The sequence below is a fragment of the Astyanax mexicanus genome, chromosome 11 (genome assembly GCF_023375975.1).
Source record: "Astyanax mexicanus isolate ESR-SI-001 chromosome 11, AstMex3_surface, whole genome shotgun sequence".
NCBI lineage: Eukaryota > Metazoa > Chordata > Actinopteri > Characiformes > Acestrorhamphidae > Astyanax > Astyanax mexicanus.
Genome location: NC_064418.1, coordinates 3,364,665 through 3,381,349, shown reverse-complemented (window position 1 = coordinate 3,381,349; position 16,685 = coordinate 3,364,665). Strand labels below are relative to the sequence as shown.

Here is a 16,685-nt window from a genome sequence, read left to right as displayed (position 1 = left end):
ATCCAGGTAAAGCAGCTCCATCTTGTGGCCATAATAAGACAACAGTCATTTTATCATGTGGAAAATGTGTCAGCCAGAATTCTTTTGAATAGGCAATCATACTCAGCAACTCTAATAATTACACATACATTCATATACATATACAACAAATATCTCCAGTTTTTGTTGATGTTTAGTCTACTACATAAACAATGTGGCAACCCTAAATAAAAATATAGTATGTGTTATTGTGAATAGCTACTGTGAATAAAATATAAACTGATTTTCCAAAGGCATGAAGATAAAAATGACCTTTTATCTATTTTTTTAAGCAAATTTACTTTTTTTATTCATGTAGTTTCAGCTCTTGTTTGGAACTTTCTTGCAAAAGGTTTTAATTTTATACAATTCTTGAGTCTTCTTATTTGACATCATGAAATTCACAGTAATTCTACGTAATAAGGGGGCTCTGAGTGGTACAGTGGACTAAAGCACTGCCACTATGACCGGGAGATATCTGATTCGAATCCTGGTCATGCAGCTTGCCATCAGCTGCCGGAGCCCTAAGAGAGAGAGCACAATTGGTCTTGCTCTCTCTGGGTGGGTACAGTAGATGCACTTTCCCCTCATCACTCCTAGGGTGATGTGGATCAGCACAAGACTGATTCTGTGAGCTGATGTATCTGAACCGAATTGTTACGCTTTCCTCCGAGTGCACTGTGATGCTACTCGGCAATGCTGCATCAGTAGCAGTTCAAAAAGAGGCGGAGTCTGACTTCACATGTGTCAGAGGAGACGTGTACTAGTGATAGGGGCAGTCCTAATGAGTGGGTTGGGTAGTTGGCCTTGTAAAAGGGATAAAACTTAGAAATAAAACAAACAATTATGGAATAATGAAAAAAATATATATATTGGATTTTTTAGTTGGCAGGAATTGGTTTCATATGAATAATTAATTTTAAAAAAAAATTGAAAGTAAAATATTTTAAGGACTGTTGTTGATAACGAAAATGCTACATGTTGCTACATATAACTTCAAACGGCTGAAGCAAATCCTTATTAATCTCAAGTGAACGTGTTAAAACCACTGTGCACTGTGGTTTTGACGGTGTAATACAGATTCAGCAGATGGAAACATACTGTGATACGTTTCAAAGCTGCTTTATCTGTCCACCAGAGAACACCTCAAAAAATCTTACACTCTCTCAACAAACCTCAGCTGTTATTTTCTCTACTACCTGCCTGTAATCCGTGTTGGTGTGGTCACTGTGACCCAGGTACTCACACCTGCGTTCGATTTCTCACCACAGTGCTGAGAGTTCACTCTGTGCTCCTGCTGATTTACACTGGAAAGCTGCAGTAGCTGCTGGACACTGTGCACAAGTGCACGAGTGGTCTGCTCTGAGTAGTGAACCTCACACTGCCTCACACTGGTATTTCTAACCAAAACACTGGTGCTGAGTGTACGCTGCTGCAGTTAACACTCTGGGTTATGTTTATAGCGCAGTGTGGGGAAGTGATAATGGCAGTGGCAGCTGAGGAGAGCACTGCAGGGTCAAGGACTTCACAGAGTCACAAATCTACACCTAACTAAGACGTCTTAACCTGTCTTACCCTGATCTATAAACACAAAGCCAGGCTTAGACTCGGGTCAATATACAGTAACGGGCCTTTTGTGTCGCAGATATACAATACAATACAAGATTGTCTCTGAATGAACACATCATTACACTTATAAAGGAATGTTAACCTTCAGCAATTTATACATTTTATATATTTTTATTTATAACTTGTTTTAAACAAGACATAACTGCAAGTAACTCTCGTTTCAGATATTCACTCTAAAATATCCGTCCTTCTTACACTTTATATTACCAGAAGGACATAGCCTGCTCTAACATATCTGCCTCAACTCAAATCAGTTTTATATAGTTTTAAACAGTATTAAAGCCAAATAATCATTTGATTTCCTTGAATTTAGGATCCCTGCTACACTGCACACAGTTGCAATATATGCAATATGTTATATGCAATATATATATATATATATATATATATATATATATATATATATATATATATATATGCAAGTTTGCATTTTTTTCTAGTCTGATACATAATTTTAGTATAGTATTAGTATAAATTAGTATAAAATATATTAGTATTTAGTAATAGTATTTAATAAATATAATAAAACATTACTGCAATGCATTCATTTTGGTGGGAATATCATTTTCTTTTATAATATGGAAAACCTCCTACATTTTACCCAATAATAGACTGTAAAAAGTAAAATATGATATTTACTTAATAAATGTGAAACAACAATTTGCTCTCACTTTGTTTGGGTAAAGTTAATTCCATATTTTAATTAATATTACCTAAAGTAACAGATATATAAAATGATATATATATATATATATATATATTTTTTATATAAATTATATATATATATATATATATATATATATATATATATATATATATATATATATATATATATATATATATATATATAAATATACAAAAAACATATCTTAGTGTAAAAGGTACATCTTTCCTATCGGCCTATATTGTAAACTGGGCATGTCCCACCAACCCTAAATCCCCATCACTCACAAATTTCTGTTGACTGACTGACAGAGAACTGCAATGCAGTAACTTTGCAATGTTTCTACTGGCAGTATTTTACTGTTAATTTACAGTGTTACAGTGGCTAGCTTTAATTTTTACAGTACTTCACTGACAACTAAATACCCCTACACTCTAAAAAACAGAGGTACGATATGAGTACTTTTTTGTACTCAAAGGTACACTCTTCATAATTGTACCCTCAAAGGTACAATATTGGTCTTTACAGGGTCAGATTTGTTCCCTCTGAAGTACAAAGTCATTCCTAACAGCAATAAGGACAAATTTGTACCATTTAACAAGCCAAAAGGTACATTCAGTATTCTGTTCCACTGTAATAACAAACAATATATATTTTATTTGCACAAGTTTTTATTTGAAAGCCAGACAATTTTGGATCATCAAGTTTTTGAGCCATATTCAGTTGATGATAATGTTTATAATCTTTATAATCTTTACAGGCACAAAAACCATGGGTACAAAAAAAGGACTTTCACTGAAAGGTTCTTTTTTGTATCTCAATATAAGATACAGCCCCAGCGACAAGCTTTGTACTCTTTTAAGTACAAATCTGTACTTACTTTTCTTAGTGTGTAGTACATATTTAAAGTACATGTGTTTATTTTAGAGAATAATTACAGTATTATTATGTATTTTCTATGACAAAACTTGCTCTAAAAACTTACTCAAAAACTTTTTACAGTCTAGCCCGTAAAGGTTTCTACTACAGTGTTGCTTAATAAGAAGCTGTGTACTGTAGCTTTAACTCCCACGTTTTCAGACGCTGCACAGAGGAGGAAGCGTGAGGATGTTGAGGGCCTTGCACCTGCTCATCTCTCCGTTTCTCACCAAAACAGCAGGAGAGGAGGGGAGGAGGAGTGGAGGAGTGAAGGATGGAAGGATAAAAAACAGCATGGCCCTGACACATATCTGACACCTCTCCCTCCACGCCTCTGTTGTTGTGGTTTGGGGAGCAGCTGCTGGTGGACATGATGCAGCTTAAACACAAAACATTCCAGATCCTTCAGTTATCAGACCCATAACAACTTTAACCCTTTCAGACATTATGTTTTATATATATATATATATATATTTTTTTTTTATTGCATATTGTTGCTGTCCAATGAAAAACACTTATTTCTAAGACAGCAACTTTAGAGGAGAGAGAAAAAACCTTGTAAACTTTCAATGGAAGTCAATGTAAAAAGAGTTTATTTCAGGTCATTTTGAAGAGTTTCTATTGGTCCGTTCATCAAGAAATTTTGGCACAGTGTTAGAGACAGTTTGTCTGTTCAAATTAAGTAGTAAATTAAAAATCGACAAAAATAGAGATAAGTGTTTTTCATAGGACAGCGACGAAATTATTTTACATAACTCAGATTGAGAACTGCTGTCTATCAAAAGATACATTTATCAGCCAATCAAAATCTCCACACTGAAGTAAAGCATGGCAGTATCCTCATGAGCCTAATGAGGCACCATGTAGGCATGTTTATTTTAGAGTTTATTTTACCACTTAGGAGTGATTTGTGAAACAAAAAAAATATACAGTACAGGCCAAAAGCCAAAACACACCTTCTCTTTTTCAATGCATTTTCTTTATTTTCATGAGATTCTCACTGAAGCATCAAAACTTTGAATGAACACATGTGGAGTTTTATGTACTTAACAAAAAAAAAAAAAAAGAGCTGAACCTCCACAGTCACCGGACCTGAACCCAATCCAGATTTAGGGTTTGGGGTGAGCTGGAGCACAGAGTGAAGAAGACAAAGGAGCAACAAGTGCTAATAAACACCTCTGGGAACTCCTTCCTTCCTTCCTTCCTTCAAGACTGTTGGAAAACTTTTCATTTCAGGTGGTCACCTCTTAAAGCTCATTGAGAGAATGATGCCAAGAGTGTGCAAAGCAGTAGCAATCAGAGCAAAGGGTGGCTATTTTGAAGAAACTAGAATATAAAAAATGCATTTTTAGTTATTTCACCTTTTTTTGTTAAGTACATAAAACTCCACATGTGTACATTTATAGTTTTGGTGCTTCAGTGAGAATCTACAATGTAAATAGTCATGAAAATAAAGAAAACGCATTGAAAAAGAGAAGGTGTCCAAACTTTTGGCCTGTACTGTATAAAAGGTACAGAGAATAAAAATACAATCTTTAAAAACTCATTTACTGCAGGAAAACATAAAAAATACAAATAACAATTTATTTATGTATCATTCTATTTATTACTTTACTGAATCTTGTTTTTAAATGCATTGCAGACCGAATTTTTTTAAATGCATTGCAGACATTTTTTTATGTTTTTTTTTAGCACTGGAAATAAAACAGGTCTAAAAGGGTTAAAATACATGCTGGATATTTTTTCGGTCGTGTTTTAAGTCGTGTTGTGTTTAAATATTTACAGTTAATACACAACACAGCACAGCCCTGATGGGCACACACGTTCACACACTGTCAGTTCTTTGAATCCAGTGTTTTTAAATGATATTCTCAGATATTCAGAATTCTTGGAATTGCTCTACTTGGAGGAGAGGCAGCTTTTGCTTTTAATGTAAGGTGTGTAGGGTCAGGGCTTTGGGCTTATTTTAAAAGGAAGCTCAAGGTCAGCACTGAAACTCTACAAATATGGGTCTGGATATGAGATTACGTAAGCTGGATCTGAGAATTACCGGTCATATGTTTGCAGAATAATGCAGATATAGTCTGAAATAAAACCCCATTTTTTTCAGAGAGATTTTGTATGAAAGGCCAGACGTTGGATGGCCGGGCAATGACACACTTTTGAAGTATTAAAGCATGAAAGCTTAAATAAATGAAAAAAGAAAAAAACACTATTATCATTATCTCTGTAATATCCCTGCGGACCAGCTGAGGTCACTGTTTCCAGTTTCTCATCGTCCCATGGTCTCAGGGTAATAAATGTATAAATGTTCATCTGTCTGACATATTGATGAATATATACTATGTCATAAGCATGCTATAAATGCTATATTACAGCTCTACGACATGATGCATGATGGATGTTTCATATCCTATCTAGTTCTCACCTCTCACCTGCACTGTAAAAACGCTCAGGGTTAGTACGTACAGTATGTACAGTACAGTGATTGAAATGCAGCAGTTATTTCTTAAAAAAAAAAAAGGATGACAATGTGCGACAATGGTGGGAACAAACAGAGAAGGCCATTCACTCACTAAAGAGGCCACAGACTGCAGTGAAATGATTGAGCTAAAACTGGCTGAGCTTGTTGACAGAAAAAAAAGATAATAGATAACAGAGATCATAAAAAGTTAAGTGAGGCCATAGATATGAATCAGGCATGAGAACACAAAAGACAGGTAAATGTACTTTCACCTTATGACCTCGTACATGAAGGGGTGCGTTGTGATGCTTTTTGCTCTCTCACACCCCGTCTACAGTCTATTTTCACACCTTGCGCCCACGCTGTTAAAATAGAGCTGGAGTTCAGAAATATACAATATCTACACTAATGGCCGTGGGGGTCTAGAAGTGAATTTTTTGTGTGTTTCTATTTTGGTGGCAAAAAAAAACAAAGCGCAGGTGCTCCACTGACTGATTAAAACCCTGTCCACAGTCAGAGTCCATTCCTACAGGAGCGCCATGCAACTTAACTCAGCTTAACTTAACAATAAACAGAATAAAGAATGAAATAACATTGCTGTTCTCTTAAATGAGCTGCTGGTGTATCTTTACGCGCAGGTCAACGTCCTCTGCTGAGACGTGCAAAAGCGCCGCACTGTTAAGATACAAACGCGCCAAAGTCAGAGCTTACCTGGCTCTTAAAGGGAATGAGAAGTGACACACTGATTGGTTTATTTCACATTACGCCCAAATTTGATCATAACCATGATTATTTAAGAGAATTACTACATGCCTTTTGCACGTTTTGAGCTGTGCAAGCCGTATTTTTTGCGCTCTCATGTTAACTAAGACACAGCGATGCACCTTAAATCAAGCTGCACGATCTGCAATTGACTGGTGTGCTATACAACTCTAAAACAGGGCCAGAAGTCTCTCTCTCTCTGTTTGTGGTCAGGCATGTGATATTCTGTCATATATTCTGTGAGCATATTTCAATCCTCCCTAAGCAGTTCACACACAAGCACCACTTCACACCAGGCCACTACTTTTGCCCAGCCTGCAGATCAAAGAAGACATTCTGCCTCGAACACACTCCCTCCTCCTCCTCCTCCTCCTCCTCCACCCGCTGCCGCCGCTGTAGCGCTCGTCCAAGGCCTTTTTGCATATTTCTGCGCCGAGCCTGACCTCAGTGACCCCTGTGGGCTAATGTTCATGACCCACATCACATTGCAGCTCTGACAGAGCTAGGTGAAAATTGGAGCACCAGACCAAGTATGTTGCATATATTCAAAATATCCACGCCACACACCTCTCAGTATAACAGTAGCACTGAGATGCTAGAGACCAGCCACAGAAAGGTGTGAGAGTTGAGCGAACCACGCTAATAACCTTCATGCTGTGCCTACATTCCGCATTCGGCCTAAACCTTCACCTGCTCTCACCTCTTCTGCTGAGCTTCCAGTAGAGTAGAGCTTTCTGTAACACACCTGATTCAGATAAGTTTGAAAAATACAGCGTTGGAAAAAATTAAGAGACCACTTCAGTTTCCATGATTTTACTATTTCTAGGTATATGTTTGAATTTAATAAACATTGTTGTTTTATTTTAAAAACTACGGACAACATTTCTCCCAAATTCCAAATAAAAATTAAATTTAATTTGTCATTTATAGCATTTATTTTCAGAAAATGAGAAATGGCTGGAGTTCAGAAATCAATATTTGGTGGAATAACCCTGTTTTTTAATCACAGTTTTCATGTTTCATGTATCTTGACATGTTCTCCTCCACCAGTCTTACACACTGCTTTTGGATAACTTGGTGCAAAATTCAAACAGTCCAGCTTGGTTTGATGGATTGTGATCATCCATCTTCCTCTTGATTATATTCTAGAGGTTTTCAATTTGGTAAAATCAAAGAAACTCATCATTTTTAAGTAGGTGCTTATTTTTTCCCAGAGCTGTATAGATTTATAGTACAGCTGGGCAATATGACAATGCTTTATCGTATCTACAGTGCATGCATCTGGATGAAACCCTGATTGCTTTATTATTATGTTCTTAAATGGGAGTACAATGGAAAGTTTAGAGCTTCAAATCCCTTGGAGCTCAGATCTCGTAGGACCTGTAATGGGCCTGCCACATTAATTCCCAACAGAAAAGAAGCCTGTCAGCATCTCTACCACCTCTGATGCTGAGGGACATCAGACTGCCCTCCAAGGTGATGTCTTGGAGAACATCTCAGGCTGGTTTGGGAACAGCACCAAACAGGCCAGGTAGGATCTAAAGACGATCTACAGCTTTCAGTGCTTTCATATCAAGGTCTGGAAGATTGTAAAGAACATCAGGCATCCCAATAATGGACTATTATTCTCCATTGTGGTCAAGGCAACAGGCAAACACATAGAGGAAGGGGTGGAGCCTTTTTATCTCAAGCTATTCAGGTTTTAAACCCGGATTGTATCTCACAGTATACCTCACACACAAACACACAGCGCACACACACAGGACTTTACACTTTACTGTAAACAATTCCTTCATAATTATATGATTATATAGTTTTACTTAATCTTAATTATTCTTAGCTTTTATTTCTTGTTTTTTGTTCCTCACTTAGTTCTTTATTTCCTTTTTATTTCATCATTGCTTTATTTTTTTTAATAGTTTTGTATTGCTTTTTACTGTGTCTTATTTTGATTAGTTTCTTTTATTACTATTATTACTACTATATTATTATATTATTACTATTTTTTTATTTATTTATTTGTATTTTTGTTGTACTATGTAGAATTAGTTTTAGCTTAATTTGAACTATTTTGTATTAATCTTATCATCTTTTGATATTAATTTATTAATTAACCTATATTTTATTTTATATTTTTGTTCTTATTCAATTTTTTTATTTGTAGCTATTGTTTTTTTTTTTATCTTTTATTTACTGTTATTTTAAAATAATTAAATGTCGTTATTATTTGCTTAAATATGTCAATCCCTGTATTTGTAAAAAAAAAATGGCTACACTGAAAATGAGGGTTGCCCTCAATATATTTCCATGTTAAAATAAAGGTTGATTAATTGATTGATTGATTAATTGATTGATATACTGTATGTACTCTGTTGTTTCTTTTGTTTCAATGTTTCATGTGGACGGACAACCAGTAAAACAAAAATTAGTACTTACTAACTAACAAACTAAATAAATATATAAATAAAAAACAAAAAATATTTCCTTTATCAAACTGCTGCCCCTTCTCTCATCCCAGTTGGGCTAATATTAGCAAACATATACAGTATCTCTTTATAAGATAAAATAAGATAATCCTTTATTAATCCCAAAGCAGGGAAATGTGCAATGTTACAGCAGCACAGAGGACAAAACTGAAGTTTCAGGAAATATGCAAACAATATACAGTACCAGTCAAAATTTTGGACACACATTCTCATTCAATGTTTTTCTTTGTTTTCCTACAGTGTAAATGAATAGTAAAGTGACCTAGACTATGAAGGAACACATAAGGAATCATGTAGAAACTTAAAAGTGTTCAAACAAACCAAAATACTCTGTAAAACATGTAGCTGCTCTTATCTGGGGAGCTGTTAACTCGCAGTTTCTGAGGCTGGTAACTTTGATTAGCTTATCCTGTGAAACAGAGGGAACACTCTGTCTTCCTTTCCCGAGGGCGGTCCTGATGAGAGCAGATTAATTGACCTTCATTTCTTAAAGTATTTTTTTAATCTTACTTAGTTGAGTAGTTCTTGCTTCTCATAATCTGGATTAGAACATTACTCAAATATTCACTATTCACTGTATACCTGTAACTCTACCTCTTCACTACTTTACAACTGATGCTCTCAAACTAACATTAAGAGAGAAGAAACTCAAGTAATTAACTCTTGATGAGTTCAGCACAGCTGTTAACTTAAAGCCTTAATTCCAGGTGACTCTACCTCATAAAGCTGACTGAGAAAATCCAGCCAAGCTGTGCAAAGCTGATCATCTAATCAAGAGGTGCCTAGTTTGAAGAATCTAAAATATATCTAAAACATATTTTGACTTAAGTATTAATCTACAATGCAGAAACAAATCTAAATAATTTAAAGCATGTACTGTATAAAAATGATATGTACAAAAAACATTTTTGGCATCTAGAAAACTATGATTAGTGGAAGACTGGTTTCCAGTATGAAGAAAGAGAAAAGAGATTCTCTTGTAAAATCAATTTGGCATGAATATCCTGGCTATAGAACTAATCTATTCAACAAGCACAAGCTAGGACTTCTACAGTGTTTCCATAATACACTGACTGGGCATTCCCTGTGGATTCAGACACCGTCATAAACAAGCCCTCACTTTACTTCTGGGATGTGACGTCTGGTTTTGTGAGATTTCTGAGCAAAATTAAAAAAAAAAAGTTAAAAGTAAACTAATAACTGTTTTAGTCAAGCACATGCTTTTAAACAATCTGTAATTTTATAGTTTAGTGAACTCTCTAAATTGATACCTTACTCTTCCATTGTCTATGGTCTGTTTAGAATATTACATTTTTTATATAATCTATGTATAATTTATATAATTTCTATAATATATTTATATAATATAATCTATCAGCAACCAGTTTACTGATGTAACATGTAGCAGTCCTACTACATGCTCTGCAGCCCGGTGTCCCTCCACCGAAGGCGTTGCGCTCTCCTCGTTCACTTCTCTCACTGAGAACGAGACACTGGCTCTCCTAACACGTAGCCGTCCTACTACGTGTCCGCTTGACCCAATTCCCTCAAACTTACTACAAACCATCGCACCTGCAATCATTCTGGCTATCACTCACACGATCAATGCCTCTTTAACTTCTGGTGTTTTCCCAACTGCTTTCAAACAAGCACATGTGACACCACTGCTTAAAAAGCCTTCTCTCAACCCCGCCCAGGTTGATAACTACAGACCGGTCTCACTACTACCCTTTCTCTCTAAAACACTCGAGAGAGCAGTTTTAAATGGGAGGTGTAGTTTGGGAGGGGCCTGTTTGGGTGATGTATGGGTTTAGAGGCAGGGCAGGAGGGAGAGCAGATTGGCTGAGTTGCAACAGCAGCAGTATGCCTCTAATAGAAGTGAGACGCAGAAAGTTGGACGTCAGCAGGGGGACGATATAGTATAATTGATTGACTGATCTGCATATTCTGATGTGTCTGCGTACCAAAGTACACGGAAACATATTAAAAAACAATATTTACATCCTATAATGCTAGCTTTAGCTCCGAGCGCCGCCATTACGGAACTGATAATAACATAGACATATATATACATAGACACTTTATAAGCTTCTTGTGCACTTTTTAAGTTATGAATGCCTCGTTTTAAATGTCAGGGCTCTCTGGATTCAAGTAACAATGTGTGGAGCTACTTTGAGCTGGATAACGGTGGAAAAAGTGATTTATCAGGGCAAATTATGCCCTGTATCACCCAGTCTGAAGGGTGTTTGGACAAACTGTTAAAATTTCTGGATCTCTGAACGCTGTGGGAGAACGGAGGTGTGCTATTCATCAAAGGTAAGAACTTTTTTATCATGTTTTACTTTAACAAAAGTCCATTTTAAACTGGAGTGCCTTTGGTTTGTTGCTTAATTTCGTTGTGCACTGACAATAAAATGATCTTATCTAACTGCCACAGCCAACTCTTTTAGTCTCTGGTCTTAAATATGCTCATATTTAGAGTCAGGACGTTCAATTCTCCTTTAAAATCAGCGTTTTCAATCCTCATTTTCGAGGACGCTTTTATTTAAGACACGCCCCTCAGCACGCCAGACAGAAGATTTACATGTGTGGCGACTGGAAATCAATCCGAGCATCCGATTGGTGGACTGAGACGTCTATCGCGTGGAGGTGGGCGGGGCGTGTTTGTGGTTGGAGGCGGGGCCAGTGTCAGTGTTGTGTTTGGCCGTTTCTCGGCGGCTCCGGCGCGTGTTGTGAAACTCAGCCCGTATCGGCGGCGCTTCTGACCGATGGTCAGACTCTACACCCGGCGCGGGGCTTCGGTACGCGGGCTGTGAATGAGAGACGGGCGGTTTGGAGGGCTTTGCGGGGCTCTGGTGAATAGTCTCGCGGTGGAAACGGGCGGAGACGGTCTTCTTCAACTTTGCCGCCCGTATTTGAGAGCCAGCTAGTTAACTAGCGGTTACGGTGGTTATTTTACCCGCTGGTCTGAGACCGGCTGCTCGGCTGCTGGGTCGCTGGGTCGCTGGGTCGCGGGGTTCGCTCGCTCCGGCTGCCGGAGAGTAGACTTGTTGCTCGGCGGAGTGTGTGGACTTCTTTCAGGGAGACTTTGAAAGGCTTTAACCTGGTTTTAAAGAGCTTTAAACTCAATTATATCGCTTTAACGACATGTTTGGACTATTGAAGTTAGTTTTAGTTAGTAAATTAATGTCAGCTCAGATTAAAAAATATAACAAATAACTTAAGAAAAAAACATTGGGATGAATCGGAGCTTTGGGTTTCCTTAAAACCCACATAAAAACACATAAACATACACAAATATAAAAGCAAAAAAAAAAGTTCTCCCCTGAAGAAGATTTTAATCTGAAGTGAAGTGAAGGCGCTGTGGCCGGCCGTGATGTCCGACAAGGAGTGTGTTGGGGACGGGGTGTGCGGGGACGGAGCTCCGGACCTGATGCCGCCCAGAGCGAGCCGCGCAGGACGCCGGAGCGGAGTGGTCCTCCACGGGGAGCGAGACTCAGACACCGCGCTGCTGGAGGCAGCCAAGGCAGCGCCCCGGAGGAGCAGCATCATCAAGGTACAGGCGAGGAGGGAGAGATGGAGGTGGGTGGGGAGGATGGGTGGTTTAGGGTGGAGCCTCTGGAGAAGTAAATATTAATAGTGATGGTAAATATTAATGTTGTGAATGTTAATATTAATGCTCGATCTACACAGTATGAGCTCTCATTCACACTCATCCATTCACAGCATCCATCCTTCCTTCCAAGTGGGGAAGTGGATATAGACTTCTTGACTATTGAACTCTTTGCCTTCTTTCAGAACTGCAGGTTTATCAGTGTGTTCATTCAGACTGAGGAGGCAGATTGCTGTATATTACACTTTCACCACTGTTACACCCAACACATTGTCTTGTACCTATATCAGTTCTATAACTTATGCACTGTTGCATACCCAAAACACTTGAGTCCTATTCTTAAAAGTCTTGCATAGGCAACACACTTCTACATACCTTATACTGTTTCATATCATACCTAACTAAAAGTCTTCCATATTTGAAACAGTACAAAGTTTCATACCTTAAAACAATGCCTTATATCTAAATCACTTTTCCTAGCTACTGTTCACCTACATACATTACAGCATCATACTAAACCACTCTTTAGTACCTACCGGTAATATACTGTTCCACTCTAGCGCACTGTTTCATATCTAAGACACTGTTTCACTGCAACACACCTGTTCAGTGTTTAACACACTGTTTCATATCTAAGACACTGTTTCACTGCAACACACCTGTTCACACTTTTTCATATCTAACCCAGTACGTGTCTAAAACACTGTTTTACTGCAACACACCTGATCAATGCTGTTTCAACACTGTTTCATATCTATTGCACTGTTTCACTTTAACACACCTGTTCAATGCTTAGCACACTGTTTCACCTTAACACACACTGTTTCATATCTAACACAATGTTTCATATCTAACACACTGTTTCATATCTAACACACTGTTTCATATCTAACACACTGTTTCATAGATATAAGACTGTTTAACTGTAACACACCTGTTCAGTGTCTAACACACTGTTTCATATCTAACACACTGTTTCATAGATATAACACTGTTTCATATCTAACACACTGTTTCATAGATATAACACTGTTTCATATCTAACACACTGTTTCATTTCAACACACTTGTTCAATACCTAAAACACACGATTTCATATCTAACACACCTGTCTTAACCCACTGTTTTACCTCAACTCAATGTTTCCATGCCTGACACTCACGCCCGTATCCAACACACTGACCTGAATCACCTGATGGTCTATTAAACTTTGCATTGCAGACCAAAACAATCAAAGTTTGTAGATTGTTTCATTGGTATCAAGCGTTAAAGAAACATTTCTCGATTATATACAGATCTCTTTGTGCTCAGGGTGCAGGCTGACTGCCTGTTGTGTCCTGTTACCTAAGACTAAACTATGTGATGACTAAGTGAATTCTTCAGGAAAGCACATTTTACTTCATCAAATGACTAACATTTGAGCAACATCGTAAGATAGGATTACACTAATGACTAAAACAGCAGCTGTGCTTGTGTTGTGGGATCTTAAAGTTACCATGGAGGAAAAGTTTGATGCTCTGTCTGATTGGACAGTGTTTCAGTGTTTCTGTTGCAGCTCTTGAGAAAAATTATACAGTAGTTAATGAGGCGTGCCTGAGTATAAGACCTGGTATCTGTGTCATACATAATTACACTTTATTTGACAGAAAACATGTTAGAGTCATATTCCATACAGGTTGTAATATATTATTATCAATTCCTCTTGTAGGGATGGATACAAATAAATGAATAAATAAATATCTTAACTTATAATGTATTAGAAAAAATATTGATAATATATAAGGGTACGATACAATACAATATTATCACTATACTTTGCCAATTGTAACGCTGATATTACAATACTGCAATTCAGTGATATTTAATATATTGCAAGACAATTTTCTATGGTACTTTAGGGCAATAGAAATATTGATGTTTGACACCACATATCAATACAATACAATATATATATACATATACATATATACATATACATATACATATATAATTACAAAATATCAGCCACTCTAGTTTCATTGTTATTTTTATTTTAATACGTTTTGCATACTGCTTCTCTCATATCAAGAACATTTTCAGTTTAATTTTTTAAAACCTCCATAGTAAGATATTAATGTTAATATATGTTTAATATTCACTGCATTAATATAGAATACTGTGTATACTCAATTAATAATGAATCTGTTTTCTTTTTTTTTTTTTACCTCATTTGTAAAGTTAACATTTCATTTGCAACCATTCAAAAATAGCTTTTTGGACTATTTGAATGCACTTTGCATAACTCCCCGTCCACACTGACTCATAAAAGTGTAAGGCTGTTATGATTCACATATTAAAGGTCCAGTATCCTACATTCTTTCCTATATTTTATTTATTCCCCCCAGGTACACTTATGATGTTTATGGGTTTATGTAACAAAAAGAGTCAGCATTTATTTTTACCTGAACATTTTCCACCCTCTCTTAAAGTTTTTTTTTATCCTGTGCTTTTTAAAATATATTCCCACTTGTTCTCCTCAGTTTATCTTTGCCAGTTAACCCACCCACTCACCAGGGCTCCCCCTATCACTAGCAATGCTCCCAACACTGTCTCTTTTCCAACTTCCACCAGCGCAGCATTAACTACGCATTGAGCATTTTATTGGTTAGAGGAAAGCTCTGAAACCCCAGTTAATAAATAAGCCTGTTCTAATTACCACTTTTTCAGATGATGTTTTGTCCCAATTGTCCCATCATCAATTGTTTTATTGTCATGTAATGGCTTTGTTATAATGATAATGTAATAACGCAATTTCATTATTTTAAAGGACGAATAAGAATATTTTCAGTAGTAAATGATAACATTTTCAGTATGTATCAACCGATATTAAGGAAACATGCAGTGTGTCATTGTCCATCTGTGTTTGTTTTAGTCTCTGACTACACCTGCTGCTAATCCCCCAACATTAACTCCACCCCCGAGGTTGCCAGGTTAGGTTAGCTAACTACAGATAAAGTTCACACGAGCCGGATTATAATGTGCAAACAATAAAAATCCTCCAAATGTATTCATTACCTGATTAACTTACAATACGAGTATGACTCGTCGTTGCTTGCCGTGGTAGAAGTTACTGAACTCGCCTTGCACTGGATTGTGTAGATTCAGCCTCATCAACTCGGCAACCCGAGTGAGCTTTGTGGCTGGGGAAGGTGGGCGAGGCAGACAACTTTCTGTGGTGTTAGTTTCTTTCCCTTTAAGGCTGATATATCAAATTTATAAATATTTTATTATTATTGGTTGTGCTGTTATGTGCTCCCTTTAAAAGGCAATCAGAGTTAAAACACTCTTTACTAACTTTACTGTTGTGAACTGAATTTGGTAGGCATAGGTAAATGTGTTTGTAAACTACCTTTGCAGTACATGTGCTGATTAATATTACAGTTTTTCAGCTAGTTTGTGCTTGGTAGTAGAATGAAAGTAACTGACATAGTGACATAAACTGTTGAATCTGCTGCTAATTGATTGGCTTGATTTCAGTCCTGCCAAAGTGAACTCTGTGAAGACTGGTGTCCAGCTTCAGAGGACCTCATCCCGTCGTTTCTGTCTTCCAATCAGAAGCTAGGACTTCACGTAGCTGACAGGGTTTGTACGAGACCAGGGGCAGGCAGGAAGCGGCACTGGGTAATTGACAGATGGCAAAGAGGATGATGATGTCAGTGACAGGCACAAGGAAGCTGAGAAGGGAGGGCGGTGTTCATGTGACTGTTCCCTGCCTGGGCCACGGGTTTGTGCTGTTCTAGATCCAGTGTGTGAGTAATGCCCAGCCAAAGCCAACGAGCCCAGCCCTTCTCAGATGGCATCCAGAGGCAGCATTGTTTCAGAGTCGTTAGGGATGCTGCCGTAGCAAATAGGAGCACGGGCAAAAGCTCTTTTCTAATGTATACTCCATTTAAAGGCGTTTTTTTTAAACTCCAGAGCTGTAGGTGTCTTGACCTGTTGCCTGATTGACTCATGGAAAATGAAACTGAAACACCTGTCATTATTGTAGTGTGGGATTTTAGGTTTCATGGCTAAATTGGAGCAGCCTGGTGGCCAATCTTCATTAATTGCACATTGCACCAGTAAGAGCAGAGTGTGAAGGTTCAATTAGCA

The 16,685-nt window shown here is 37.4% G+C and overlaps 1 protein-coding gene across 1 annotated transcript in view; it reads left to right on the top strand.

Annotated features, from left to right (window-relative positions):
- The first annotated feature begins 11,633 nt into the window (after nt 1-11,633).
- plcl1 (phospholipase C like 1) overlaps nt 11,634-16,685 on the top strand; it is a 114,841-nt gene continuing 109,789 nt past the window's right edge. The window contains exon 1 of the mRNA XM_022680644.2: nt 11,634-12,497. Within this exon, the coding sequence (XP_022536365.2) occupies nt 12,318-12,497 (180 nt within the window). The 5' untranslated portion in view covers nt 11,634-12,317. The remainder of the gene's footprint in view (nt 12,498-16,685) is intronic.